This window comes from Miscanthus floridulus, chromosome 3 (genome assembly GCF_019320115.1).
Source record: "Miscanthus floridulus cultivar M001 chromosome 3, ASM1932011v1, whole genome shotgun sequence".
Classification (NCBI taxonomy): domain Eukaryota; kingdom Viridiplantae; phylum Streptophyta; class Magnoliopsida; order Poales; family Poaceae; genus Miscanthus; species Miscanthus floridulus.
The window spans coordinates 108,127,430-108,154,826 of record NC_089582.1 but is presented as its reverse complement, the minus strand read 5'-3'; the positions used below and the strand labels follow the sequence as shown (position 1 = coordinate 108,154,826).

Below are 27,397 nucleotides of genomic sequence, written 5' to 3'. Positions count from 1 at the left end.
CGTTACTCCTTTATCCGAAGGAATGAAAGAAGCAGAGGTGACCAGATTTGCCAGAGCAATGCTGAATGCCACCATCCAGGATTCGTCCAAAATAAATAAATGTGATTATCCAGATTGCCACGCAAAGCCTCTACGACCATCAAGTTGACGAGTTCGATGATGTTTTGTGAGAATTGGTTGGTTACAGGCTGTAAATTGAGAATTATAGGTAGTTATAGAAGCTGTAAAACGGAGCAAACATATTTTGAGAGCCACAAGGTTGTATACTGCTTCAGTGCAGCTGGATAGCTGCCCAACTTTTACAGAGCGGACTGTATAAGCATCAAAGAGAAATATACTGCAGAAAATTTGCTAAGAACTCCTACGGAACCAAAGAGAAAACAACGGACTTTACAACACAGGCGTAATTGCCTGAGAGAACTCCGTTGTGCTGACTGCTGACTGCTGATCACCTCAGCGAAAGCTAACCAGAGCGAGCACCGGTAGTTATTCTGCCCTTCCTAATCATGAGCAAGAGCAATTCGACGAGTGCCAAAGGAAAATTTTGGTCAACTACGTGTCAGCCACTGTCAGTACAGCCCCAGAAATTTCCACCAAATGGTTCCAACAACTCCCCAGATTAATGTGTTAATCAAGGCTGTTATAAAACCCAGCGTGAAAACATCTGGAAGTTCAATATATCCGGCTGCAGAACAAAAGTAACAGGTTAATCTGCATACCAATTTCAAAGTGCTATATATACATGCAAAAGAAGGCCCCGCTTGCCCACTTAGAATAATAAATCTTCTCATTCTACAGTATTATTCGTGACAAGTGTGTGTGTGTTTTCTTTTATTACTTTTTTGTACCAGATCCCATGTGTAAACGCAGAGGGAAACCACAAATTTTAGTTGGCAGGGTTAGTAATTTGAGCTAAAGAATAGCCAGAATTTTCAGGGAGAGAAAAAAAGAAATTACCTCCAAAGTATACTGCAGCCTGCCCACTACTATAATGAGTGATTGCACCGAACAGATTTGTGTTAAATGCCAAAGCGAGTGCTGACAGCGCACGAGGAACACCGGCCGCTATATGCATAGCCAGAAATGCAGAGTATAAGGCTCCAACATGTCCAGTTTGGCTTGCAAATAGGTAGTGGATCAGAAAGTAAGAGGCCTCAAGAACACAAAATGCCACTGGCCAACTCAACGAGAACGACTGAAGCAGCTTGGCAACACAGCTTGACATCCAAGAAACAATTCCCAGGTTAGTGAGTTGTGCTGCCATTCCAACCAGAACCGCAAACCAAGCCAATGTATCCCATGCTGATTTCTCATTCAAGCAATCATCCCAGTCTAGCACACCCAGAAGGAGAAGAATGGAGAGCCCAAGCATTGCAGCCACAACACTAGACACACCAATAGCATCCCTACACAGAAATTGTGCAACAAGTCATTACCAGAGTACAAAATCTGCCCCCCAAAAAAAACACTAAGGAGACTAAGCAGTACTATTTCTAGGGCACCTGCATCACATCTCATGTATGGCATCCTGTAACACTCTACCTAATTAATAATTACTAATTTAGTCACTTGAGCGAATTATAAATTATCTATGAAGTATTACATATACTGATGGATACAGCGGAATATGATCACCAGAGATATAATATGAAAAATATTTTATTATAACATAAAGCAGGAACCAGAATATAAATGTCAACTATCCTGGAGACCAGCTGTTGTCTGTTCACACATCTTAAACAGCGAATAAGATAAACTTCTATGATTTTATCCAGTGATGGAGCCTAGTAGGGGGCTGGCAGGGCCATGGCACCCTCACGATCCATTTTTTTTCTATTGATATTGAAGCCTCTGAAATTGAGAAGAACTTTAGTGCATGTTTTAGTATTTGGTTCCTGAATCAACTTAGCTGCCCCCTTAATCATCTAATCCTAGCTCTGTCACTGCCTTTATCAATAATGTTGAACCATACCACGCACCGCATTCATAAATTGCAATGGAACGGACCAAATTTTCACTTACTAAACTAGGTGTCTCAAAAAGAAAACAAAAAGGTGAAATCTTCACAAACTAGGGAGGTAAAATAGAAAGAAAAAACAGGACTCTGTATGAATAAAATAATTCGCTGCGGGAATGTAGCAACACAACTATCAAACAATTAATCTGCTTTATTTTGATGATGCTGTGATAAATTCTAATGAGATCATAGGAAGCAGCAAGCTAAAATCCATGAACATCTTTTATCGAGAGTAGAATCATAGAGCAAAATAGCTCACAAGCTGCAAATTGTACTAAAATCGTGAGTCAGTACTATGAGATGATCCTTTCTAAAAAAAGTACTATGAGATGATTTTCTTCAGTCACGGGAAACCTTACCCAAAAACCCATAAGGAGACTGCAAGAATCATTGTGCCAATCATAACCCATTCGCTTTTAGTCACAGGGCCCATGCGCTTCAGTTTCTCTTCAGCCAGTGCTGGGGCATCAGGGGTGTCCTTTGTTTCAGGGGGAAAGATTTTGTACAGCAAATATGGTGTTGCTAGCAGAGAAACAAGAGCTGGCAAACTAGCAGCTTTGAACCATGATACCCATGGATTTGCAATGATTACACCAAGCTCCTCTGCTAGCTTCAAGCACAACAGGTTTTGTGCTGCAGCAGTGAGGAATAAAGCACTCGAGTTACCACTTGCCTGTCAAGCAACATAAACCATCAATTTGCATAACATACAGAAGAATTATAAAAACATTCCGCAATTACATGTAAACAGAAACGGGCCCTATTCCAAAGAACAATATTTCAGCATAGAATTCCAAAATTGGGTGCATTTTCAGGATTCACTATACCATTTGTTAGCACTTGAGGGATTAGGCACTAGATGTTCTCTCAGACAGATGGCTCATGGAGCCACATGTCAGTGAGACACATGGTGATAGATCTTGCACTGCCATTAAATTAGGAAGATCTTGCACTTCAATATGTGTTCACGACTGGATGACAGTAAAGGTTCAATATGTTTTAAAAAAAACATGCTGAAGTTTTATTTTTCACTTTGTAATGCAACCGGAAAAAAGAATAGATTGTCCTCATTGTCAACACAAAACTTTTTTATATTAAAAAACTTAGTAAAAAACGGATTAAGAGGACCACTTCTACAACAACAACAACAACAACAAAGCCTTTAAGTCCCAAACAAGTTGGGGTAGGCTAGAGTTGAAACCCAACAGAAGCAATCAAGGTTCAGGCACGTGAATAGCTGTCTTCCAAGCACTCCTATCTAAGGCTAAGTCTTTGGGTATATTCCATCCTTTCAAGTCTCCTTTTATTGCCTCTACCCAAGTCAACTTCGGTCTTCCTCTGCCTCTCTTCACGTTACTATCCTGACTTAGGATTCCACTACGCACCGGTGCATCCAGTCATGAATACATGACGTTTTCGACAAACAAACAAACTAAAACTAGCTTGTTTTCTTTGTCCAAAATGTCTGTTATTCATGACTAGAGGTACTAACCATTTTTACCTTTCATTAATGTTAAGGTTTATTTACCAAAGTTCTTCAGCAATAGGGCTATTCATATTAGATAAGCATCCAGTTAACGCAGCAATGCCACAAGAATTATAATCACCTCCTGATTTAGTACCTCTTGGATGAGAGCTACTTGTAAGCAAGAGGCCAAATATATAAAATGAGTTAAGGGTATGATAACCTTCCTAGTTTATATTAGTATAACTAAATTATGGACTCACATAAACTCATTTTTACATACTGTCATAGTCATCCAAGCATCAATGAACAAAAAGAAAATGAAGTTGTCATTTTTTTTTTGTTGAACACACAGGAGAGCTGCATAACATTATATTAAGAAGAATAAGGAGTTTAGGTGACTCAAATAACCCCTTAGAAGGGCATGACCAGTACAACAGAAAAAAAACAACAAAAAAACTAAGTAAAACCAAAGACCAACAGATCAGTCATGGCCATAAGCTACGGAGCCCTTTGGCTCCTGCCATACACCACAGCTTGGCCTTATCTCTAATATCATGCATGATGGAATTAAAACTGGACAGAGATCCCTCAAAGACGCAACAATTTCTATGCTTCCAAATCCACCATGCCACGACGACCAATGAGTTGAAACCCTTATGATGATGTTTAGGAACATGCTGCAAAGCTAGGCGTCACCAATCTATAGAAATGCAATCTTCTGTTCTTGGGGATAAGTGTTGCAGCCCAACTAGAGAGAACACAGAGAACCATACACTTCTTGTGAACACATAAGATGCCACGTAAATAGGCAACTACTCCCTCCATGTTCCTAAAGGAAGTCGTTTTGAGGTTGTCTTAAGTCAAACATTTTAAACTTTGGCTAAATAAATTCTTTTGGGTTGAGTTTGAAAATATGAAAGTGATGTAAGTAGATTCATCTCGAAATGTAGTTTTATAAAAAATATGTGTTGACTATATTTTATAAACATTTTATAGCAAAAAGTAGCAGTCAGAGTTGTTTTTGGAGACCGTGTCGATGTCCAAAACGACTTCCTTTAGGGACATGGAGGGAGTAAACACAAGCCTAAATTACATTGAATAGCAATTGATATATTTGGTAGTTAGGATCGTAATCCGGTATTGCCATATGTATCCGGGGAGGTGTCTTGTCCCACAAAGTTTCTACACTCTATATAGACCACCTGAGAAACTTAATGCAATACATCCACACAATACACCCAATCCTTCCTACTTTCATGGTATCACGACCTTAGGGTTTTGATCCTAAGCTCAGGCTTCCACTACGGTTGCCACTCTGCCCCTGAGGAGATCATCTCTGCCATAGAGTCCTCATAGGAAGGTTTTGGCCAGGGATCTAATTGATCTGCCGCCCTAGCATCCCTAAAACCCTAAACCCGCCTTAGCATCACGTAGCAACAGATCGTCAGGGCGGCTCACGTGGGCATTGATGGGCTGCCGTGCTACTCGTCATCGTTGTCGTCAACCCTATGTGCCACCCCATCGAGTCACCATCGTTGGGAACAACTGCCCCCTCCTGATATGCCTCCCCCCTCCTTAGCGTCGTGTTGCTGCTGCCCTTGAGCGCGAGCGAGTAGCTGCGGAGGAGACCCTTGGGGACGTTGAAATGGTGTGTCGCATCGCCGGACCACTGCACCGGGGTGACCAATTGTCATGCTATTGCAAGTGGACATCTGACTGTCGCGCCATCCCTCGAGACCATGACCACCATTTGATCTAATGTTGTGTTTTTCCTTTTTTTTTTTCCTGATCAAACATCGGGATTGCGTCACCCCGTCTACCGATCACGCAACCCTCTTTCGTTGACTCCCAAGGATGAGGTTGTCTTTGCCTGCCCTCCTAGGCAGTAACGACGACGATATTAATCAAGGAATATTCCCAATCGCATCCTATCCAGGATGGCGACACCGATGTTGTTGTCTCTCAATCCGAGTCCGTGCATAATGCCACTAACTCCAGGACAACACCGCCAATGTCGCTAATGGATGGCGCATGAGCGCTTGTTGATACATACAACAGCTAGCCTCATCTACCTCCGCTGTTTGGTTGGCTCATTGTCGGTTTGTCGACTAGAAGCTGGTGAGTGTACTCATGTGCCTCTGTTGGTGTTTTGAACCTGCTCTTCCCTCCACGCCTTCGACCACGTCCACCTCGACCTCATCTACTTTGGTGACGAAATAGGTTATTGTCGGCAATTCGGCATGCACTGCTCTTCGCTTTCTACTCTAGTCGTAGCCAACTCTGCATTGTGCAAGAGGATGTTAGTCTTCGTCTTCTCCTCCAGTCTATGATGCTCCTGCTACGCCTAGGGGTGTTAGAGTATATTTGGTAGTTAGGATTGTAATATGGTATTGCCATATGTAACTAGGTAGGTGGATTGTCCCTTAAGTCTTTATCTCTCTATACCATATGTATCTAGGTAGGTGGATTGTCCCCTAAGTATCTATGCTCTCGATATATACCGCCCGAGCATCTCAATGCAACACATCCTAGACAATATATCCAATCCTTCATGCTTTCAACAATGACTTAGGCCACAACCATAAAATCTAATACTATAAGCCTAGGTTCAACACCATTATCATTAATAGCCTATTGAACTAACTATTTATTACATCTTACTTCGCCAAAGAAGTCAATGTTTGTTCGAGGAGACTTCAGGAGGCCCCTAACCCCAAAGCCCGATGCCGATTCTGAGGTAACGGTTGCAACATACTAGGTCATAAATGGAAGCGAATCCTCCCGGTGGATCCGAAGCCTTAATCAAGTTCTCCAAACCACTTCAAAGACGATGATATGACCACGATCTATGATGATGGCATGGGTACTATTGGGACAACCATGATGCACGTGACAGTGGGCCACATGCCCTGTGACAACGTCATCTGGTAGTTGGTTGTCGCAAGATTAGAAGCAGGAAAGACAATGGTGCCCCTACATGGCACAAATGAGCAAAATATCCCTCTTGGTAGTATAAATACATGGCACGTGCTTTGTGAGAGGGGATTCCAGATTCTCACGCTCCACAATAGTTCATCACTATTTAGCTTTTCTCTTCCCTAAGCTTGAGTCTTTTGTTAGCAAGGCTCTCACCACATTTAACCAGGGCAAACGTTCTTTGCCCCAACCATTTGTTTAAAGGAAAAGATATTAACAAGTGACACAATGAAGCTAGCTTCACCATTTTAATTGAAATCCTATAGAAAAAGGGATTTCCTATAAGAAAGAGACTTGGTATAGTTGTGAAATGCATTAATGCAAGCATGTAGGATGTCCTAAGAAAAGCTTATGGGTGTATTTAGTTTAGTACCCAAGCTAGCCAAGCCAATTGGCTACTTTGACCAATCCTGTTGGATGTCAAAATTTGGCCTGACACCCTCCACCTTTGGCCACCTCATTTTGGTGGTCAAAGTTGACCAAATCCATGGTCACCAATTTGGTGACCAAAATTTGGGGGCTTGGTTAGGAGATGCCACAAACCAAACAATCTAAAAGCTTTATATAGATCAACAACATAAATAGTTACTTCCTCTAATTCAATTGTAAGTCGCTTTCATTTTTGTCCTAAGTCAAGCTTGTCGAATTTGACCAAGTTTATAGAAAAATATATTAACATCTACAATTTCAACTAAATGCATCAAAATATTTGTCATGGTGTATCTAAAGAACCTTGTTTGATGTTGTAGATGTTCATGCAGTTTTTCTAAAAACTTAGTCAAAGCTAGGAAGTTTGACTTAGGACAAAGCTAAATTGACTTACAATTTGGAATAGGGAGTAGATTCATTATGACAAATAGTTCCATGGTACAAAATTCATTCCATTTAATATAATAGATTTTTAAAGATATAGCTAGTCAAAGTGCCTTATAATATTTCTGATCAGAGGAAGTACCTTTCTCTGAAGATAATGTTTTCTACTTTCAGATCCAACAACAATTCAAATCACTCTGGTGGCATTTGATTACCTTCATGAAAACAAGGAATCCCTACTTCCAATTTAATACAGTGAATCAAACTAATAAATCAACAATGGGCCCTTTCTGTAAAAATTCAGTTGGGAAAACGGTCGCTCTTAACTTAGTGGTGATCACCATGTTGGTGCATTCATCTATCAGAAACCAACTTCTATAAGATTTATCTGATCTAGGATCGAATTGGAGGCAGCAAGTTAGTCAACTGATCCCACGCAAATCTGACCAATTGCATTCTGTACATAATTACCTGGAATTGCGTCATCACAAGATAGGCCCCAAGCTTCCGCGACGATGGATGGTTGGGCTTGCTCTCAGCCGATAGCGAGAGCGACTTGATGATGGGCAGAAACACGCCTCCGGCCCTCGCCGTGGTGCTGGGCATGGCCGGCGCGATGCAGGCCTCGCTGATGGTGAGCCCGTAGGACAGGCCCAGCGTGCTGCTCCCGAGCCACTTGACGAAGTAGGTGGCGATTCGGTCACCGAGGCCCGTCTTGACGAACCCGCGCGCGAAGAAGAAGGAGATGACGATGAGCCAGATGACCTCGTTGGTGAAGGCGGAGAAGGCGGCGACGAAGGGGAGCGTGCGAGTGGCGACGGCGGCGGTGAGCCCGAGGAAGGCCCATGCGCCGACGGGCAGCGGGCCAAGCACCAGCCCCGCGATGGTGGAGAGGAAAATGGAGAGAAGCTGCCAGGCCTGCGGGCTCACCTCAACGGGCCGCGGCGCGAGGAACCGCACGGCGAGGCCGACGGCGATGGAGATGACGAGCGGCACTAGCTTCGCACCGGTGGACTCGGGCTCAGGCTCAGGCTCGGGGTTAGCATCAGGGGTTTGGGAGACGCGAAGAGGCAGGCGGAGGTGGCGGCGAAGGGCGGGAGAAAGGCGATGATGATGCGGGAAGGAAAGGTGGAGGGAGGGGCTGGGAAGGGAGAGTGGGGCGGGGAGGTGGTGGAGGTGGCGGCGGCGGAGGTAGCCCGCCGACGGTACCGGCAGAGGCGGGCGGTGGGCGATGGCGAGGTTGAGATTCTCCATGGACGGCCGCGGCAAGAGGCGGGCGCCGGGCGGTGGTACTGGTTTCGTTCAGACTTCAGTTTCAGGAGAGCGACCTTTATGGCAGTGTTGGTAGCCTAGATTCTAACGGCTGAAATCGTGGTGCGGACGTGGGGCCCGGTTGCAGTCGGAGGAGCCGGGGTCATCACCTGTGGACCGTGCTGAGCAGCGGCGGTGGATCCTGCGAGGCGCGGAACCAATGGATCATAGCCGGCGTCCAGGCGAAGGTGGTTTCTGCGGTCTCTCGTCGTATGGTCGGATACCATCTGCGCTGCGGTCTGCGGCTCAGCGATTTCCGCTCACGATCTGTATTCTGTATACTCTCGGCCAATCCGCACGTTTCCAACGGCGTCATTATGTATGGTTCAAAACAATTGGTACTCTGGTTCATAAAAAAGAAAGAGCCAAGAAGAGCATCATCTCATTGGTCCTATCCTCGGTCACTTGAGTCGAGTACTGTTTAGATCATTGCTCGCTAATAGTTAGCTAGCTATTAGTTTATAGTTAATATTAACTGTTGTTGGTTATTTTGGTTCGACTAGTAAAATAGTTGTTAGTTAGGTACTCTGTATTTAGCTAATAGCTAAATTATTAGCTAGACTTTTTTTATCTATAAGTTGCTAATTATTAGCTTTATAGATTATAGATTCTAATAGGGCCTAAGTGAAGTAACACGTCCGTGATTCTTACCATTCTTCCTCTTCGGGTTTTAGCAAATGAAGGATACTAAGGAACCAACGTTGTTTTTTTATTTACTACTAAAGTTTTCAAAAAGTGAAACAAATTAACAAAAAAAAGTCTATCACGCCAGCACATTTCGCATGTGTTTGATTTTGAGATAACCTATGATAGCATGGTCATGTTCGTGAATTTTAAGATCAGGTTCAGTTAAGGAATCATCCTTTGTTTTGTACGTAGTTTGATGACACCGTGAAATTACATCTAAGCCCTTGGTGCGTCGGGTGACTAAATGATAAAACAATTAAGAAACGTAAAGTTTTTAAGGTAAATATATGTTATAGTTCCTAGAAGATGATACCAAATATTGGCAACTCTAAAAAAGAACTGATGAAAGTGACATGAAGATTGTGTGGATAGGTCAAGTTTAGGAGAGCACACGGTGGGTAATAAGAGTCTGTTTGGCATAGCTCACAATAGCTTCATGAGCTGTTTTATTTGCCAAACACTCATTTCCAAAACAACTTCATGAATTGGGATGAAGCTGAACAAAGACATGAGTTGGGATGAAGCTGGAAAAAGTAACTTATCCCAGCTCTCTCCCTCATTTCTCTCTCTCATCCATACATGAAGTTGTTGGTGAAGCTATTTTGCCACACAGTTTTTCTAAAACAGCTTAGCTTTACCTAAAAAGTTGTTCATGAAGTCATTTTCTAAAAAAAAAACAGCTTTACTAATAAAACTAAGTTGTGCCAGACGAGGGCTAAATCCCTAAAGGGCAAAGGGCAAAGGGCAAATTGGTCTTTTACCAATTCACAAGCTACTTCATGAAGTTAGCTAGATTATTGTTACGAGTTAGGTGCATTACACCCGAAGCTTTTAAAGCCACAATTCACATTGATGGTTTTCGGAAGAATAATTATGCAAGTAATGGAAATTTATAAACTTTCTCTGAGGGATTAATTTTGTACGAGACCATTGTGCTTTGGTAGGAACTGTCATGTATTTTTAAACTGGAAGCTCAGAATTGTTCACAAATAAATTTCAGGCCGTCACTTGCAGCATTTTTCAAAACAAAAGTGATAAAGAATTGAGGCACAAGGTACAACTACCCTTTTATTTCTTTTCTTGATAGATGCATGGAAATATGTATAAGCTTGTATTTTTAAGTTAAAAAGAAACACATTCACGGCATGCATGGTCCAGTACTTATTCACACGGCATGCATGGTCCAATATTTATTCACGGCATGTTGTATTTTTAAGATAAAAAGAAACACATTCATGAACTGCTTGCACGTTGCGGTAATGCATTCACGGCATATTGTAATTATAGGAAGAAAAACAAACATTGTGACGAAAAGAAGTTACCAGCTTGATTTTGTATGTAGTCGAAATCAACAGCACCGAACTCATCTACTGGTAAGTTCAAATCAAGTACTGTAAAAAAAATGAAACAAATGATGAGAACCAAAAATAATCTGAACAACGGAAGGATACAACTAAGTGATGCATTACCTCCGTGGTGATCTTCTGGCTCGTCGAGATTTAAAACGTCGTTGGCGTCATCGTCTAGTTGCTCGTCCAGATGAAGCACGGCGTCGGCGTCGGCGTCGGCGGGCTCGTTGAAATCAAACACGACGTCGACGGCGGCGTCGACGGGCTCGTTGAGATCAAACATGTTGCCTTCATCATCTTGGGATGCCAGCAAGTTGAGATCGAACCTAGGAATATAATCCGACATTTGTAGCTGAACTAGCTAGCAGCATAAACAGGAACATAAGGAGACGAACAGAACGCTCGTTTGGAGAGAAAAAAGACTATTTATAGAGTGGCAAAGGCTAGCAGCACCAGGCGCTTGATCGATGAAAATTGAAATAAAAAAGCGGCAGCAGTCGACGCGCAAGGCAGCAGCAGCGAAAACACGGAAAAATTCGACCAAAACCGGCAGCAGTCACGCGCGCAAGCATCAGCAGCGAAAACACGGCCAAAAATGCCACGGGTGGCCAAAACGCGCGCACGAACCCAGCCCTCCATGCTGCCATGCAAAATGAGCCAACAAAAATAGTCCCTGGTTCGAGGAGTCGAACCAACGATCTCCTGCATCGGGACGCAGAGGCATAGCCGCTCGGGCTACTCATCACTTCTGTATAGGAGGCAACCGCACCGCTATTTAATAGGGGCAAACATGAAAAAATACCCCCTATTTAATCACTCTTTGGCACTCCTGGGTATGCGCAATCATGTCCTAAACGACTTCTAATACCAGTATGGAGGGAGTACCTTGATACAAAAGTCACTTAAATTGGTGATAAGGGAGTTGAGATATGAGAAAATCACAATATATTTGGCTTTGGATCAGATCTCAGTCGGGAACTATAAAGTTTAGTTAGAAAATATTGATTTGCATACTTGGGCGATATGATTTTTTTTTCAAAAAGAAAGCACTAAAACATATAGAAACACATGGATATGAATCCTCTGTATCTTGATTTTGGCTTGGGCCTTGTTTAGTTGGTGATTTTTTTTGGAAAATGGTACTGTAGTATTTTCGTTGTTATTTGGCAATGAGTGTCCAATCATAGTCTAATTAGGCTTAAAAGATTCGTCTTGTGAATTTCGTCTAAACTGTGTAATTAGTTTTATTTTTTATTTATATTTAATGCTTCATGCATGCGTCCAAAGATTCGATGTGACGGAGAATCTTGAAAAATTTTACAAAATTTTGGGCACTTGGCAAGGATCCTCGGACAGTACCAAATATCTCGTGCAATTTGTTGGTTTGGTTCCAACGAAAGCACCTAGTATACTAACATTTTGATGTTCTTCACGGTAGCTAAAAAATGCTGACCGCTTTTATAATATGTCAATATCTATATTAATGTCAGTATACTTTCTCTATCCTAAAAAGAATATAATTCTCATTTCTTGAGGAGTCAAAAAATTTTAAGTTTGGTTCAATTTATACAAAAATTACTAACATTTATTATATCAGAATAAATAAACATTACATTGGACTATGGAATATATTTTTATAGTAAACCTAAATGAGGACATAAATATTGATATTTTTCTTATAAACTCTGTCCAATCAAAAACAAGTTTGACTTATTCAAAACTTAGAATTGTATTTTTTTTAAATGGAGGGACTATGTCATTTAGAACTCAGGAATTTTAGAGGAACCATACATAAACTTCACCCAAACTAGAAGAATACCCTGAGCTGTGGGACTCTCTTAAAAATAAAACTATTGCATATCTGAGTTAAATTATCTACACGTTCTTACATCCATTCTTATAAAAAATAGTTGCATTAAGAGGTTGGAAGTTAGTAGGATGATATGGCTATTAGTGAGAGACGATGTTGATAGTTAGTGGAAGATGATGTGAATGGCTTGCATGCTGAGACAAAACTTATAGTGAGAAAGGTTGGGAGTAAGTAGGATGACTTGGCTATTAGTGGAAGATGATATGAATATATAGTAGTGGAAGATGTGTGTATGCTTGTATGTTGAGATAAAACTTGTAGTAGAGTTTAATTTTCATCTACATGTTCTTACATCTGTTCATATCAAAATTGGTTGCATTAAGAGGTTGGAAGTTAATAGGGTGACATGACTATTAGTTGGAGAAAATGTTGATAGTTAATGGAAGATGATGTGGATGGCTTGAATGTTGAGATAAAACTTATAGTAGAAAATTTTGTAGTTAGTAAGATGACATGATTATCAGTGGAGATGATGTTGATAGTCAGTGGAAGATAATATGGATAACTTGTATGTTTAGATAAAATTTGTATGAGGAATAGCTCCGTAACAAATATAGATAATATGGATAGTTAGTGAAAGATGACGTGAATAACCTGTATAGTCGTAAGTAGAGATAAAACTTGTGTGAGGACTTACGAGAGATATATAGATATAGATAGATACTCGGTCATCACCGAAGAAAAAAATACGGGAAAAAGAAAAAAAAATCCTGCGTACGTTGCGGGCTTGCGGTGGGATCAAAGAAAAATCTAAGCGATAAAATACAAAAAGAGGAGCCGAGAAAAACATGACGACGGGCCCCGATCGGGACAGAAGAGATAGGCCCGTCCGTCCACCTCGCCATCCTCCCGATCCCGAGCGGCCGAGTCCGATCCAACTCCGCGCATGCACAACCACGTGTCCCCCGAGCCCCCCGAGTCCCCCGACTCCGCTCCCCCGCCCGTTCCTTCCGCGCGCGCTCCCCAAGGTGAGATCAGCGTCTCCGTCTCCGTCTCCCGTCTCTTCCCCGCCGCTCCTCACTCCCCCACCGGTCTCCTCGAGAGCCGCGAGCCTAGGGGCGGCCCACCCCTATAAAACGGATTATTTACATATTTACCAATTCCCTTACCAGCGCCCGATCACATTCCTCGGTCCCCCACGCTTGGATGGATTCCATCGGTACAAATCGGCCCCCGCTGCGCTCCGTTGCCGCCGCAGCCACTCGACGCAGTGTGCTCCTGCGGCCGCCTCGCCACCTCGGGCTCAGCAATCGGTGAGTGGTTCTGTCGTGGAGTCTCGATCAGATGTTGATTTGGTCGTGCTACATTCCGTCGATTCGTGGCGCGGCTCGGCTCGACGCTGAATGCTGTGCTCGTTGTGAGCCTGTGCAGTTTTGCGGAGACTAAGCTTGGGATCGCGTCTGGGTGTGGAGGAGGAGGAGGAGGGTATTTTGGAAAGGTAGGTGTCTCGATTTTGGTTACGGTTCGTGCCTTAGTGGCATGCTGAGATGTGGATTGTCTGATCCAAGCAAATTTCGTGGTGGCGCAGGTGCAGCGATTTGACGCCTTGCGGAGTACCACGACGAAAGTTCAGAGCGGGAAGGCAGGGAGAAGTGTGACCAAGGTATTTAATCACACCATGCTCCAGGGCTTGTAGAGCACTACTATTCATAGAACAGTTAAACCACTGGTCGATCATATTGTGTTGCTTGATATAATCGTGTCCATTTTCAAGTGATGGGTTGGCACTGCACAAGTAAAATTTTGCTGTATGCAAATGTGCTCTGTGTTTATAAGCTGTATCCTGACACATTTTGCTATTCTAGAATTGAATTTTGCTTCTGAACTTAGTATGCATTGTTTGTCATGTGTTCTTTTGGGATAATGTTTATCCATTTCGTAACTACAGGAAATGGGACACACCTCATCTGGCAATGAAGTGGCCTTGAAATATTCTTCCGGCAAAGCTTTCCCCCTAGGAGTGTCACAAGTTGATGATGGGCTAAATTTTGCAATATTCTCACAGCATGCTGCTTCTGTCACCCTTTGCTTGAAACTTCCTGATAGGTAATATTTTCTCTCTTAAAACTGTGTTGTGATGTTACTTTCCATGTCATTCTCTGCTGTCTAGTTTACTGAACTTCGTTTGTTTCCCTTCAGATATGAACTTGTGTAGTTTCTTGGCCACCTTGGAATTCTAATCTTCTCCATTCCAAGTTTAATTAGCACTATTACTGCATGTGTTCATACTTTATAGTTGCTTTTTTAGGATGTCATAGTAAACCTTGGTTAGTTAGTCCATGGCTACTCTTGTTTCAGGGTTTTAAAGATACATCAATACTGATTGCACAATCTGACACAATTTATTTTGTGTTTTGGGATGCGCTTGGTACACTGAAATCTAAAGTGCTTTAATGAACACCCTCACCCCTGATTTTCCCCGAAATGAAAAGAATCACATAGGGATGAAAACGGTCAGTAACAATATTTCCTATGTGGGAAACGATTCCCAGTCGGTTGGAAACTCACTATATTTTCAACTTAACAATTTAGTGACTACACCAATACTGTGCTGAAAGAAATTAGAAAATCAAAAGTTTAAAGACGGTAATGGTCGGAAAAGGTTATAACCGATATCACTTTTACGGAAATGATCCCTGGTAAATGATGTTTTCCATTGCTGTTTTCACCACCACATACCAACAGACCAAATTGAAGCCATAACAGAAGGGCTATTACCTGATAGGGTCCACAAGGAATGTTATAGTTCATGATTCCTCACATTTATTTCCTGTAATGATCTGGATCATAAACTTGGAGTGTGGTTCGAATCATCACCATGCTGAAAAGCACTGAACTGTAGCCTTTTTCTTCTTGCTCTCCAAAGTAATATGGCATACTCAATATGCAAACATCTGAATTTTCTGAAATCTTTTTTCAGAGGTACCCAAGATGATGTGGACATTGTAGAGTTTGCTTTAGACCGCCAGAAGAACAAAACTGGAGATATATGGCATGTGTCGGTGGAGGTAGTTTTCTTTAGTTCTGATACTATTTTACCTTTGGAGATAAGCACATTATTCTTTTTTATGGACAGCTTGTTCTGGACTGACACTCACAGAACTTCAAATGATGCCCTATGTTTGCAAATTGCATATTCTTCAAGTGCATGTTCCATTTAATAAAGATAACCTGCATTTGGGAGGGACCGTACCTATGTGATGCCCTATGTTTGCAAATTGCTGACCTTCTGTTATGAGCTTACCTTCCCTGTTGACAAAAAGCATTGTTGAGCCTCTAGCTGAGTTGGTTAGGTGGTCCGAGTAGCACTCCTCAGGTCCTGAGTTCGACTCCCCATGGGAGCGAATTTTAGGCTGGGGTTAAAAAAAAAATCCCCTCGTCTGTCCCACGCCAAAGCATAGGTCTAAGGTCTGGCCCCGGTCGTGGTCGTTCTCACATGGGCTACGGTGCCGCTGTGTATGGGTGGGGTAGGGGTTTGGGGGTTTTCTTGACTTGCGTGAGAAGGTCTTCTTCTTAATGCAACAATGGGGGCTGTCTTACCTCCCACTGGTCGATTTTTTTTTTAATGAGCTATTCGTCTTCATCAGTTCTAGCTTGTTTACCCTCTATCTGTTTTGGTGCCCCTCGTATGCATACTCTCTTATTAAATTTTCATCCACTTTAGTTCTATGTAATTTACTACAATTGTACTTTTGTACTCATCTGTCAACCTTAAAGAAGCCTTCTCTGTCTCTTTTAATTTCAGGGTTTGCCTGCTTCTGGTGTTCTTTATGGGTATCGCATTAATGGTCCTCAAGGGTGGCAACAAGGTCATAGATTTGATGACAGCGTTATTCTTCTGGACCCTTATGCAAAATTAGTTTCTGGTCGAAAGCACTTCGCAGTTGAAAGAGAGAAGCCAAGCCAGCTTTTCGGAACGTATGATTTCGATAGCTCACCTTTTGACTGGGGTGACAATTATAGGCTTCCTAATTTGCCTGAGGTATTAAGATCATTTAGCATAATGCACACAATATCTCAAACATGTAATTCTCACCACATTTTTTGTTCTTTAATCTAGACAGATCTTGTTGTATATGAAATGAATGTCCGTGCCTTCACTGCGGACGAGTCAAGCGGGCTTGGTCCAGCTATTCGTGGAAGTTACCTTGGTGTCATTGATAAAGTAAGATTACCTATTCCATCACTTGTAAGCGCAACTTGTTTTGGTTTTAGATTCCATCAGTCCTATGTTAGTAAGATCACCTAATATTATCACAAATTGTTCTTTCTGCTGATTTAGTTTTGGGTATCTGATATTGACACAGGCTACCTTCCAATTTCCATGCTGATTTTTAATTGACTTATACATGAAATAGTGCTGGTTTCGTAGATTCCTCATTTGCTGGAACTTGGCGTTAATGCAGTGGAACTACTTCCTGTTTTTGAGTTTGATGAGTTGGAGTTGAAGAGGTTCCCTAACCCAAGGGACCACATGGTAAAAGTTTGATAACCTTTTTGACGCATAATGCCCTTCACATTCACCAGTGGCGTGACACCCCACCTTTTGATTTGAAAGGTAAATACATGGGGATATTCTTCAATCAACTTTTTTGCACCCATGAGTCGTTATGCTAGTGCGGGTGGTGGACCTGTGGCTGCTTCCAAAGAGCTCAAACAGATGGTCAAGGCATTTCATAATGCTGGAATTGAGGTATTGACATCCTGTAGACATGATAAATCTTTTTCTTCAGCATTGTTTTTAATACCCTTGTCCAAAAGTTATTTAATTGTATAACAATGTTTCAATAGGTTATTCTGGACGTGGTTTATAACCATACAAATGAAGCTGATGATGCTAACCCTTATGTGACTTCCTTTCGTGGCATTGATAACAAGGTGATTGCAGAATACCTCTTTACTTGTTGCTACATGTTCTATCATTTAAGTTCCGAGTCCATGGAGAGAACTTATATGATGGAACCTCATCAATTTCTGGATGAATTTATGAGAAAACAAACTGCTGTTCTTGCAGGTCTATTACATGTTAGACTTCAACAACAATGCTCAGCTGCTGAACTTCTCGGGTTGCGGTAAAACCATGGTCCTAAGCTTCTCTTTCTAAATTGAGATGTACTTTGCATTACATGGGTTGCGGTAAAACCATGGTCCTAAGCTTCTCTTTCTAAATTGAGATGTACTTTGCATTACATGTCACATTTTCTTGGATGCAGTCTGACACAGCTAGATGCCTATATTAGGTTAAAAACTGTCATTTTGCATGGTGTCCTCGGTTTTAGGGTGGTTCCATCTTTTGTTACTTGTTGCATATCTCTTGCAATGGTGTTTATTCAAGCATCTCTGGTGACTAAGCAGTCTCTGCGGTTACTAACTTCGTACCATGGACCTTGAATGATACAATGTGGTTTGATGCATGCTACTTGTTTCCATTGTGTCGCATTGCCGACAGACTGTACCTGGCAATTACATACTTAATGTAGCTGCTATGTTAACTCATAGAAGGGTGAAGAAACCACTTCATTTTTAAACTGGTATCGATATACAGTCTCATATTGATTTGAGAGCTGCAACCTATAGGGCAAGCGTTGTTAAACATTTGTGAAAGCCTGCTTAAATGTCATGGTGCTCTAGTACTCTAGTTCTTGGTAGGTAGATTTTTTCTGTAATATATGTTCTGAACGTTACAATTAGCAGGACTTGTATTTACTCTTCATAAACTATCTGGTTTAATGCAGGGAATACACTAAACTGCAACCATCCTGTTGTCAAGGAGCTTGTACTCGACAGTTTGAGACATTGGTATGGCACAACTTACAGCTTTGATTTTTCTGTGACACCTGTGTGTAGATTTCATACATGTCAGGTTCACCTGAATACTTGTTTACGTATTTGCTCTTAATAGTAGTTGGTGGCTTATTGCTTTGGTTACTACCGTATTTACTTGTCCACTCCCGCTATAAAGTGTATACAAATATCTATTTGGAGCTTAGCTCGGGTTTATACGATCACACCAAGGGGCATATCTCATACACCCTGAGGTCCATGAAAACTACCTCTAGAATACAGGGTGCGTTTTGTTCCCGACCCAGGGAACGCGCCTGCGTGAAGCAGCGACGCAAGGTGTTTTATTTCGATCATCTGGGGTCGAATCGACCTGCCTGGGTGCAGCCCCCAGGCTAGGGTGCCAACCAAACAAGCCCACATTGCGGGCTCTTGTTAGTTGATAACTAGCAATCATTTGGCTTGTGGTAAGATATAACTGATGCAACAGGTTTTTTCATAAATAGCTGCAGTAAGATGGATAATGCACTGCCTAGTCCTATATTACTTGATATCAGTTCCATTTTTGTGTTGTTTCTGATTTGCATGAGTATTTTTGTTTCTTCAAGGGTTAAGGAGTATCACATAGATGGATTTCGGTTTGACCTTGCGAGTGTTCTTTGTCGTGGACCAGATGGCAGTCCTTTTGATGCACCTCCACTCATTAAGGTACTTCTTGCAATATCAAGCCTGCGATGGGATTTTTTCTTTATCTGTCTTTTTTGTGCTTTCTTAGCCAGATATATTTGATGCAAACACAAACATAGGTTCTTCAATGTCACTTTATTGTTTTTTTAGTGAAAGTAATGTTACTGTACTATGATAAAAGGTTCCTACATGTAACTGTGGGTCATAACTCCGAGAGACCATTTGTGAAAGTCACCTTAAATTGTATGTACTTTGTATCTCTATGCTTCTTGTTTTTTTTCCTGTTTTTCAGAATTATTTAAGTGTTTATGGGAAAATATCTGACACAAATTCATATGAATGCAATTATGCAAAATTTTTAATGTGTATTGTTGGATGAGTTCTGGATGGCTAAATTTTTGGGTATCAGAACATTTTAATTAACCCTGCCACCCACTTGAAGAAAATTGTTAATGATGAACCCTGCCTTGTCAAGACAACACAAATACTCTGACCCAATGGATTCAATCATATTTGTAAATCTATATGTTCTTCTTAACAATTTTATCTGATTGTTTATTTATATTGTTGAAGGATATTGCCAAAGACTCTGTATTGTCTAGATGTAAGATCATTGCTGAACCTTGGGACTGTGGTGGCCTTTATCTAGTGGGGAGGTTCCCTAATTGGGACAGGTAATTTGACTGTAATTTTTTGAAGTTACTAATTTGACAATATGACTATAAATGTACTAGAACGAATGACTTAAGTGTTTATTTCATAGTTTCTTCTTTTAACCATTTAGTACTAATACCCCCTTAACATTATGATGAATGTAATGCAAAAGAGTAATGTTTTCTCTATCCATTCTTAACTTAGATGATAGAATTGTCTCTGAACTACTCATTCTTAAATAACTTAGAAACCACACTCCTTCCGCATGAGATTTTGGTTGTTCCTTGTTGAATGGAACTCTTGCCACTATATTGTTCCATTCAGAGTCAGCATACAGGCTTCACTGTCCTGTAAAGCAATGGTGCTTATTCTACAGTGCCATTAAGAGATCATGGGGCCTGTTTGGTTCTGTACTCAACCACTCCACAGCTCACCAAGGTTTCCATGCCACAGTTTAGACAACCATTTGGTTCATCGCCAGAGATATGGTGCCAACAGAGCTCACCAGGGCTTTGTAGTACTTTTCTCGTCACAGCGCGCCAAGAGTCCGGTGGACAAATCGTCCGCTTCTCCTGTGGCGGTGCCGGAGTGGGCGTGGTGTTTCTTCATTTCCACTGATTATATTTTTTGAACGTAAATTCCCATTGATTATATAAGAAATGATGAATATGTTCACCATTTGTCCTGTAGGTGGGCTGAATGGAACGGGAAGTACAGAGATGATATTCGAAGATTTATTAAGGTACTTTATCAGAGAATCAGAGGCGGCTTAGAAAGTAGAATTATATACTGTAATATGCATATCAAAGGGTTCTATTGATGCCATGATGGAGATGATTCTTATGCTAGTTTATCATTTTTTTATAAGTATGCTAGTATATTGTTTATTTGGCTCATAAATTTCAATCCGTACATTCTCCTTTAACCATTACATAGGATCACCCCTTTGGCAATGTACCGATGCTTAGCTTCGTACTCTGGTTGAGTGGTTGTGCTCATTTTTTTTCATTTAGTAGGTTGTGCTTATCTTTTACAGAAAACTGAGTTTATTGTGTAAGCAGTCAATGTTGAGAAGAAAAGAAGACATTCCTTGAGTGTGGTGCAAAAGTCTCTGATGATCAAAGAAATCCTACAGCAGTTTTTATTCACTAATAAATAACGCGGCAACTCTGGAATAATCTCTATGGGATAATGGACATCAAAACATTTTTAGTAATGTAGGATTTACCTTATTAGGGAGATATACACCTTGCTTGGAAATGGTATCTTGAACAATTCCTATCTTAGCAACTTTCAGAAAATGGGCAACAGGGTTTCCCGAAGCCATTCGATTTATTAGATTTCGAGGTCAGGGCTAGTTTTTCCCAATCACTTATCATCTGCTTTTAGGGATTGATGTTATCACCAAATTAGAATCTTTCTATTGAGTCTATTGCAGACTGCAACTCTTATGCACAATCATATTTTTTTTGCAGAAAAGTACACACAACTGGGTCAAACTGGCTGAATTATATTGCTAATGAACATCCTTTTACAGTTTCATGCTTCATTTTGCAGAATTGAAGTTCACATTTATATGCAAGTGTCCCACATAGTAGTGGGCTGCTTACACCTTATGCATACTTAGTTGGAAATGATTATCTTCTCGGAGTATTTGACAGTTGAATTGGCATTTAGTTTCTCAGGACCTGTGCTTCACCATATTACATGGATCCCTTCAGTTTTTTTAATAAGAAACGGTATATGAAATCAAAAGGCTAAATATTTTACACATCAGTGGGTTTAGATAAACTTAAACCTCAATGTTCAAAAGAGTCTTTACATTGTCAGAAATTGTGCAGCATTTTGATTTGTGATTCATTTGTATCTTACTCTTATTCTCAATCATGAAGGAATGATCGTTGATCCGATGTCACTAAACATTTGCAGGGAGATCCTGGTATGAAGGGGGTGTTTGCAACTCGTGTTTCTGGTTCTGCAGATCTCTACCAGGTGCTCTTGTGCTATTTCTTTATGGGCATGTTAGTTTACCCATTGTTGACAATATTACTTGCTCGATTATCCCTTTTAAGTGCTACTACTTCCTTTTGGGACCTCCAATTTGCTCAATGTTTTTTTGTGTTTTGAGCAGCTCGATTGAAACTATGCAGTTGTTATTTATATGGAGTGCAGCAAATTTTTTTTTCTTGAACACGCAGGAGAACTGCGCATCATTTCATTAGAAAAAAAGAGTGTACATAGAGTACAAGGGGAGAAGAGTCCCCAAACCCACACACATACACTAACATGCAAAGAAACCTACAGCCCACACATCGCCCTTTGAGAAAGAAAACATGACCAGCACTACCGGAGGGCAAAAATCAGCCACTCCAAGTCCAAGACTGTCAGAAGCTCCTGTCAGCTCAAATTGGTGCAGCAATAATCAACACCTATCATATTTCTTGCAAAAATGGGCTCAAATTGGTGTATTTAATTATTTACAGGAACTAATTTGCCTTGTTTAGAGCTATCAACTATCAATACTAATTTCTCCTGGGTCCACTTATTTAAAGGCAACATCTGTGTAGCAAGTAACATAGTAACTAGTGAGATGCCATTTGAAATTATAAAACCAATTGTCGGTGCTATTTCCTGACAATTCCCTTTTCTGTATGGAATTTGTTGAGGCTTTGTTGATGAGTTCTAAGATTTTGTTGGCTTGAAAAGCAGCATTAGCTTCTTTTTCCAACAGTCAAAATTTGTGAAATAAAGTCTCCTGATGTCTTGGTTGACAGGTGAACAATCGGAAGCCTTACCATAGTGTGAACTTTATAATTGCTCATGATGGATTTACTTTATGTGACCTTGTTTCATATAACTCCAAGGTAACTGTAGCAAACGGTGCAGTGATCCAGTGATCTTGAGGTCTTATATACAACGTGTCTTATGTGTTAACATTCCTCTTTTGAATGAAATAAAAAAATCATCCAGCATAATGATGCGAATGGAGAAGGTGGTCGTGATGGGTGCAATGACAACTACAGCTGGAACTGTGGCATTGAAGGTATATACTTCACTGAATACTAATTTTAGTTTTGTATATCAAAGTTTGGGAGTTTTTTTTTTCACACTGCATAATACTGATATATTTGAGTGAAGAATAGTCTTGTAAAGTTGTCCAAAATAATTAAGTGCCATTTTTTAATATGTTAGAATAAAGTGACCAGAAGAATAATGAACTTTGAATGTGATGGGTCAGTGTTTGCATAGTTTATAAACAGAACTAAAAAGTTACTCATATTGTTGATGCTTATATGACATGATTAAGACAACTAATCTACTATGCCTAAATAGGAGAACCCCACTAGAGGATTTTCCTATGATTTGGTGAAGCCACGTCATCACAGCTCCACTACATCAGTTCCTGTCGAGCGCAGCTAAAGACCCGAAGTGTCCCATCCAATATTCATGTCGACGGTAGCTGAGGAGACACTCTCCGTTTCCTGTCCTGGTGCGCAAAACGAATAGTTGCAGTCCCCTGCGCAAAACGAATAGTTGCAGTCCCCTGGTCTCCCTCCACCTGCTCATCTTCTCTACACATGTGCTGCTATCCCTTTAAATAATGGGCCGGCCCCCAAGCTCACGGCAAGACAGCATCACACAATTCCACAGCGCTACTGCAAGTCAGGCAATCATCGATGACCACACCCTAGCCAAAAGCCCAAGACCCAAGTCCCCAGGAGAGTAGAAGGACATGGCTGGCGTCGTGGATGGTGGCGATGAACGTAAGGACAGTGGAGGCACCTGGCTTTGCGTAGGCCAAGAAAAAGTCGGAGCCGGCGTCGGCAGAGAAGAGGCGAGCGAACAAGGTGGAGGAGCGGATGAGGCCCCATGTACTTTAGCTGCTGAGTTCCTAATTAATTAGACATAGGTGCAAAGGTTCTCTCTGACCGAGATTAGCTGACTTTGGCCGCAATGGCGCGGTTGGTCCTATGGTTGTAAATACGTACTATCCTTTATCGTCCCTTCTCTGTTAGTACCTGCCAGCGCTGAAGCCTGAAGGCTGCACCAAGCTTCCATTCCTTTCCCGTCTCTACTTGAATCCATCTCGCAGGCATGGGAATAGGAGGAGCAATCCCCTACTTCAGCATGCTGGCCCAATTAGATTAAGCAAATTAGTAATTTACTATTTGATTTGATTCCTACAGCTTGCCTTTAAAATTAAGTATCATTTCCCTTCCCATTCTATCCTTCAGTTTCAGTTTCATCAGGTGGATGATTTTCCTAACCCAATGTTCTCCATGCTACTCATGTGCTATTTGCTATCTGATAAGCTCCAGGTGACACCCTAAGCAATGCTAACTTTCGTACACTACTTTTTTTTATCACATCCTTTTTAGATAGAATGATTTGTATTTGCATCATTATTTATTCATAATGCATTGCTATCTATAGCTTTTCATGTGAGCACACATTCTTTATAAGAGATACCGTTGGACTGATAGGCATTTTGTCGAGCTTCTTAGTCATTTTCAGTGGGCTATTCTCCCATTTTGGTGCTGGTAGGCGGTAGCATAGACGTCCCAGCCATATATGCTGCTGGAGTTTGTACAATAGGGTCAACTAACATATTGACGTTATTATTCATTGTTCATCTAAATTTTCTAATTTCTTTCTCCATAAATTTTATTACTATATAGCACTACAAAATTCCGCAGCAATGCGTGGGGTATCATCTAGTTATACAAGTATTACCTACCTTTTCAAACTAAAGCATGGTGATGGAGCTTTGTCCCTCCTATTTTTCAGGGCTATTTTTTCATTTAATTTTACGTTGCATGTCTAGTGCTATTAAAATCTCCACTCTTGCCATATTACAGGAGAAACAAGTGATTTGAATGTGCTAAGTCTTCGTTCAAGGCAAATGAAGAACTTCCATGTGGCATTAATGATTTCCCAGGTTTATATTACCGACCATAGTTACCTTTTCGTGTAGCTGAGTATAACTTATGAGTTACATTATATACAATAGGGTACTCCAATGATGCTGATGGGAGACGAATATGGTCACACACGTTATGGAAACAACAATAGCTATGGACATGATACTCACATAAATAATTTTCAGTGGGGCCAGGTTACATATGTTAATTTTGTGTTAGTAATTTATTTACTGATGCATGTAACAGCCTTAATGCTAATTTGTCCTCTCCAATTAACATGTTGATGTAGTTGGAAGAAAGAAAGGATGGCCATTTCAGGTTTTTCTCAGAGATGATCAAGTTTCGGCATAACCATCCTATACTAAGACGAGACAGGTTTCTCAACAAAGTAAGTTCAAAGTTAGTGTGTCCTTAAGTGTTATTCTTACAATTTCCATCTTTTTCCATGTGACCAGTCCTCCTAAGTATTACCCATCTTTTACTGTATGCTACTCTTGGTTTATTTTTTTCCCTAAACATTTTCATTACTGAGATCTTTCTTGTTGGTAGAATGATATCACTTGGCATGAAAATAGTTGGGAGAACCAGGACAGCAAATTTTTGGCATTCACGTAAGGAAGTTACCTTAGTGAAAGTGCTACATTCTGTACATAGGATGGTATTTCTTATGTATTTTTACTGAAATCTTTGATACATATCTGCTTCTTCATGATTCTGGTGCAGGATACATGATCACAATTCTGGTGGAGATATCTATTTGGCATTCAATGCTCATGAGTATTTTGTGGATGCTGTAATTCCCCCACCACCACAGCATAAATCTTGGAGTCGTGTGGTATGGATACTTTCTGATTCTGCTAACATGTTTATACTGAGTAATTTGCTGTTTAGTCCTAGGATGTTCAAGCACCAGGTATCGTCGTGTAATAGCATTGTCTACTACAATTTTAGTGTATTCGTTACTTGGTCTGGCTAGCTTTTGTGCTGCTTCTATCTTGACTTTCCCCTTTAGTTACCTATATCGCCTCCGCAGGTGGATACCAACCTGGAATCACCAAAGGATATTGTCCCAGAAGGGGTGCCATTCACAGGTTCAGGGTACAGGATTGCTCCCTACTCTTCCATCTTGCTTAAGGCCAAGCCTTAGAATGGCGGAGGCAAGTCATTCTCAAGTAAGCACGAATAATGTCATGTTTGCTCATTTAAGATCCTTAACTTTCCAAGCTCTTAGCCAACTGTACTGCAAATATAGCAAACTTTGATATGTGAAGTCAGACCAATCCTTGCGGAAATCAACAGGAGAAGCCATGGTTTGCTACAGGTATACTCATGGATATATGGGAATCACAAGTAACTTCCACACATCGAAACCAGAAGAGCGTTTCATTAGGGGAAGCATGGCTCGAGGAAACTAGTATTCGCAAGTGGTTGTTTCATTTTTTTTTGGTTGCACCTGTGAATGTGAGTCAAGCTCTTGTTAGCTTAATAATTTGGCATTCCATTTCCTGTATCGAAGTATCGAACATATGCTGGGAGAATGGATGCCAGAACCTTTTGCTTTTATTCATCTATTTACTCGTGTCGTTGAAGATTGCTTGCACTGATGGAGCCGTAATAAGGCCCGCACGAAACTTTAGACTGAAGTGCAATATGTTCGGCCTGAAATTGCAAGTAACGTACCGTTAGCCTGATCGGTTGGCTGGTTCGTATCGTTGCTGGTTTATTTACGTGAGAGAAAAATATTACTGGCTGGTTTGCGTGAACAGTGTTTTGCTGAGAGGGCTGGCCAGCCAGCCCAGCCGGCGGCTCCCAGCCGATCAGGCTGCCCGTATTATCAGTGCGGAGCTTCTTACAGTTAACATCACAGCCCAGATCGAGTGTTGAGGCCACATGCTCAGCGTGTATCGGCTGAGGCGGTCTGGCTGCCCGAATTTTTTTTGTTTTTAGTCTTTTTTTTTTTGAAAGTTTTGTATAAATATGCTCCTGGAGGTATGCTTTAAAATCTGGACCCTTAGCTCGGCGCCATCGTTGGTGACACCGAGCTTACACGTCTTGGCGCCATAGATTTTGGTGCCTAGGTCTTGGGTTCGACGCAGACATGGCAATGACTTGGCACGCACCTTAGCGCCGTAGATCTTGGCGCCGTGGTTATTGGCGCCGAGGTGGTGTTTTAACTCGACGCCTAACCTTCCTCCCCGAGACTTCTTCCTCTTCTTTCTCCCTTTCGGATTTTTTCTCTCTCTACTTTGCCCTACCTCACGAATCGGTATATTAAACCTTAGAAACTTTGATTTGATCCATAGATCTTCGAGAGTAAGGTATCCTCGCTTCCTGCTAGTTTTTTTTTCAAATTGATTCGGTATATATTAGTCGGATTTTTTAATTTAAGAATCGTCGTTACTTAGGGTTTCATGCAATTTTAATATTTATATTATAGAACCGTAGGATGCCATGGTATGAAAAACTACCAAACCAAGGTAATCTCAGTGCACATTGTTACGATATGGGTTCATTGTTGTGGATCAAATAGAAAACCCTAGGTGTATGGTTTAATGTTAATTGCTTTCGGTTCTTAGAACGAAAATGGTTAAATTATAGTTATGGCTGGATGACCGAAAATGCCTTCGACCCATTACCTCTGCCTAGTGGTGTTCTAGTGCCCATGTGCTTTTGCGGCGATCCTTGCAAGTTAGCCAAGTCCGATGAAGAGGACACGTATAGGCAGAGGTATTGGATGTGTTCCAAGTTTGCGTTTGAGCCTACACTTCGTCAGCGCCGCATTAACAAGATGGTGAGAAATTGATGTTTTTGTCATATGACATCTTGCATGATTTTGTTTTGTTTTGTAACAATTATATTTTT

At 41.2% G+C, this 27,397-nt stretch overlaps 2 protein-coding genes across 6 annotated transcripts; one reads left to right on the top strand and one right to left on the bottom strand.

Moving 5' to 3' along the window:
- Positions 1 to 242: 242 nt before the first annotated feature.
- On the bottom strand, positions 243 to 8,595 carry LOC136542044 (dicarboxylate transporter 2.1, chloroplastic-like). The gene is made up of 4 exons (XM_066534288.1): positions 7,746 to 8,595; positions 2,377 to 2,690; positions 958 to 1,406; positions 243 to 685 (listed from the first exon to the last, which is right to left on the bottom strand). The coding sequence occupies exons 1-4, from the start codon at positions 8,526 to 8,528 to the stop codon at positions 570 to 572; spliced, it is 1,662 nt and encodes a 553-aa protein (XP_066390385.1). The 5' UTR covers positions 8,529 to 8,595; the 3' UTR covers positions 243 to 569.
- A 4,746-nt stretch (positions 8,596 to 13,341) lies between these two features.
- LOC136542043 (isoamylase 3, chloroplastic) lies at positions 13,342 to 26,200 on the top strand. Of its 5 annotated transcripts, none has more exons than XM_066534283.1 (25): positions 13,342 to 13,459; positions 13,604 to 13,744; positions 13,863 to 13,929; positions 14,020 to 14,094; positions 14,380 to 14,537; positions 15,412 to 15,499; positions 16,237 to 16,473; positions 16,552 to 16,656; positions 16,864 to 16,968; positions 17,050 to 17,184; positions 17,283 to 17,369; positions 17,506 to 17,563; positions 18,227 to 18,290; positions 18,881 to 18,980; positions 19,533 to 19,633; positions 20,304 to 20,355; positions 21,543 to 21,605; positions 22,388 to 22,477; positions 22,584 to 22,656; positions 24,473 to 24,552; positions 24,625 to 24,729; positions 24,825 to 24,923; positions 25,085 to 25,146; positions 25,259 to 25,370; positions 25,569 to 26,200. In XM_066534283.1, the coding sequence occupies exons 2-25, from the start codon at positions 13,638 to 13,640 to the stop codon at positions 25,680 to 25,682; spliced, it is 2,337 nt and encodes a 778-aa protein (XP_066390380.1). In that variant the 5' UTR covers positions 13,342 to 13,459; positions 13,604 to 13,637; the 3' UTR covers positions 25,683 to 26,200. The 5 variants fall into 5 exon arrangements, 4 of the variants coding, with proteins under 4 accessions (XP_066390380.1, XP_066390384.1, XP_066390383.1 ...); XM_066534287.1 differs by lacking the exon at positions 13,342 to 13,459 and having other exon boundaries at positions 13,466 to 13,744; positions 25,569 to 25,707; positions 25,857 to 26,200; XM_066534286.1 differs by lacking the exon at positions 13,342 to 13,459 and having other exon boundaries at positions 13,466 to 13,744; positions 25,569 to 25,707; positions 25,835 to 26,200.
- Positions 26,201 to 27,397: the final 1,197 nt, after the last annotated feature.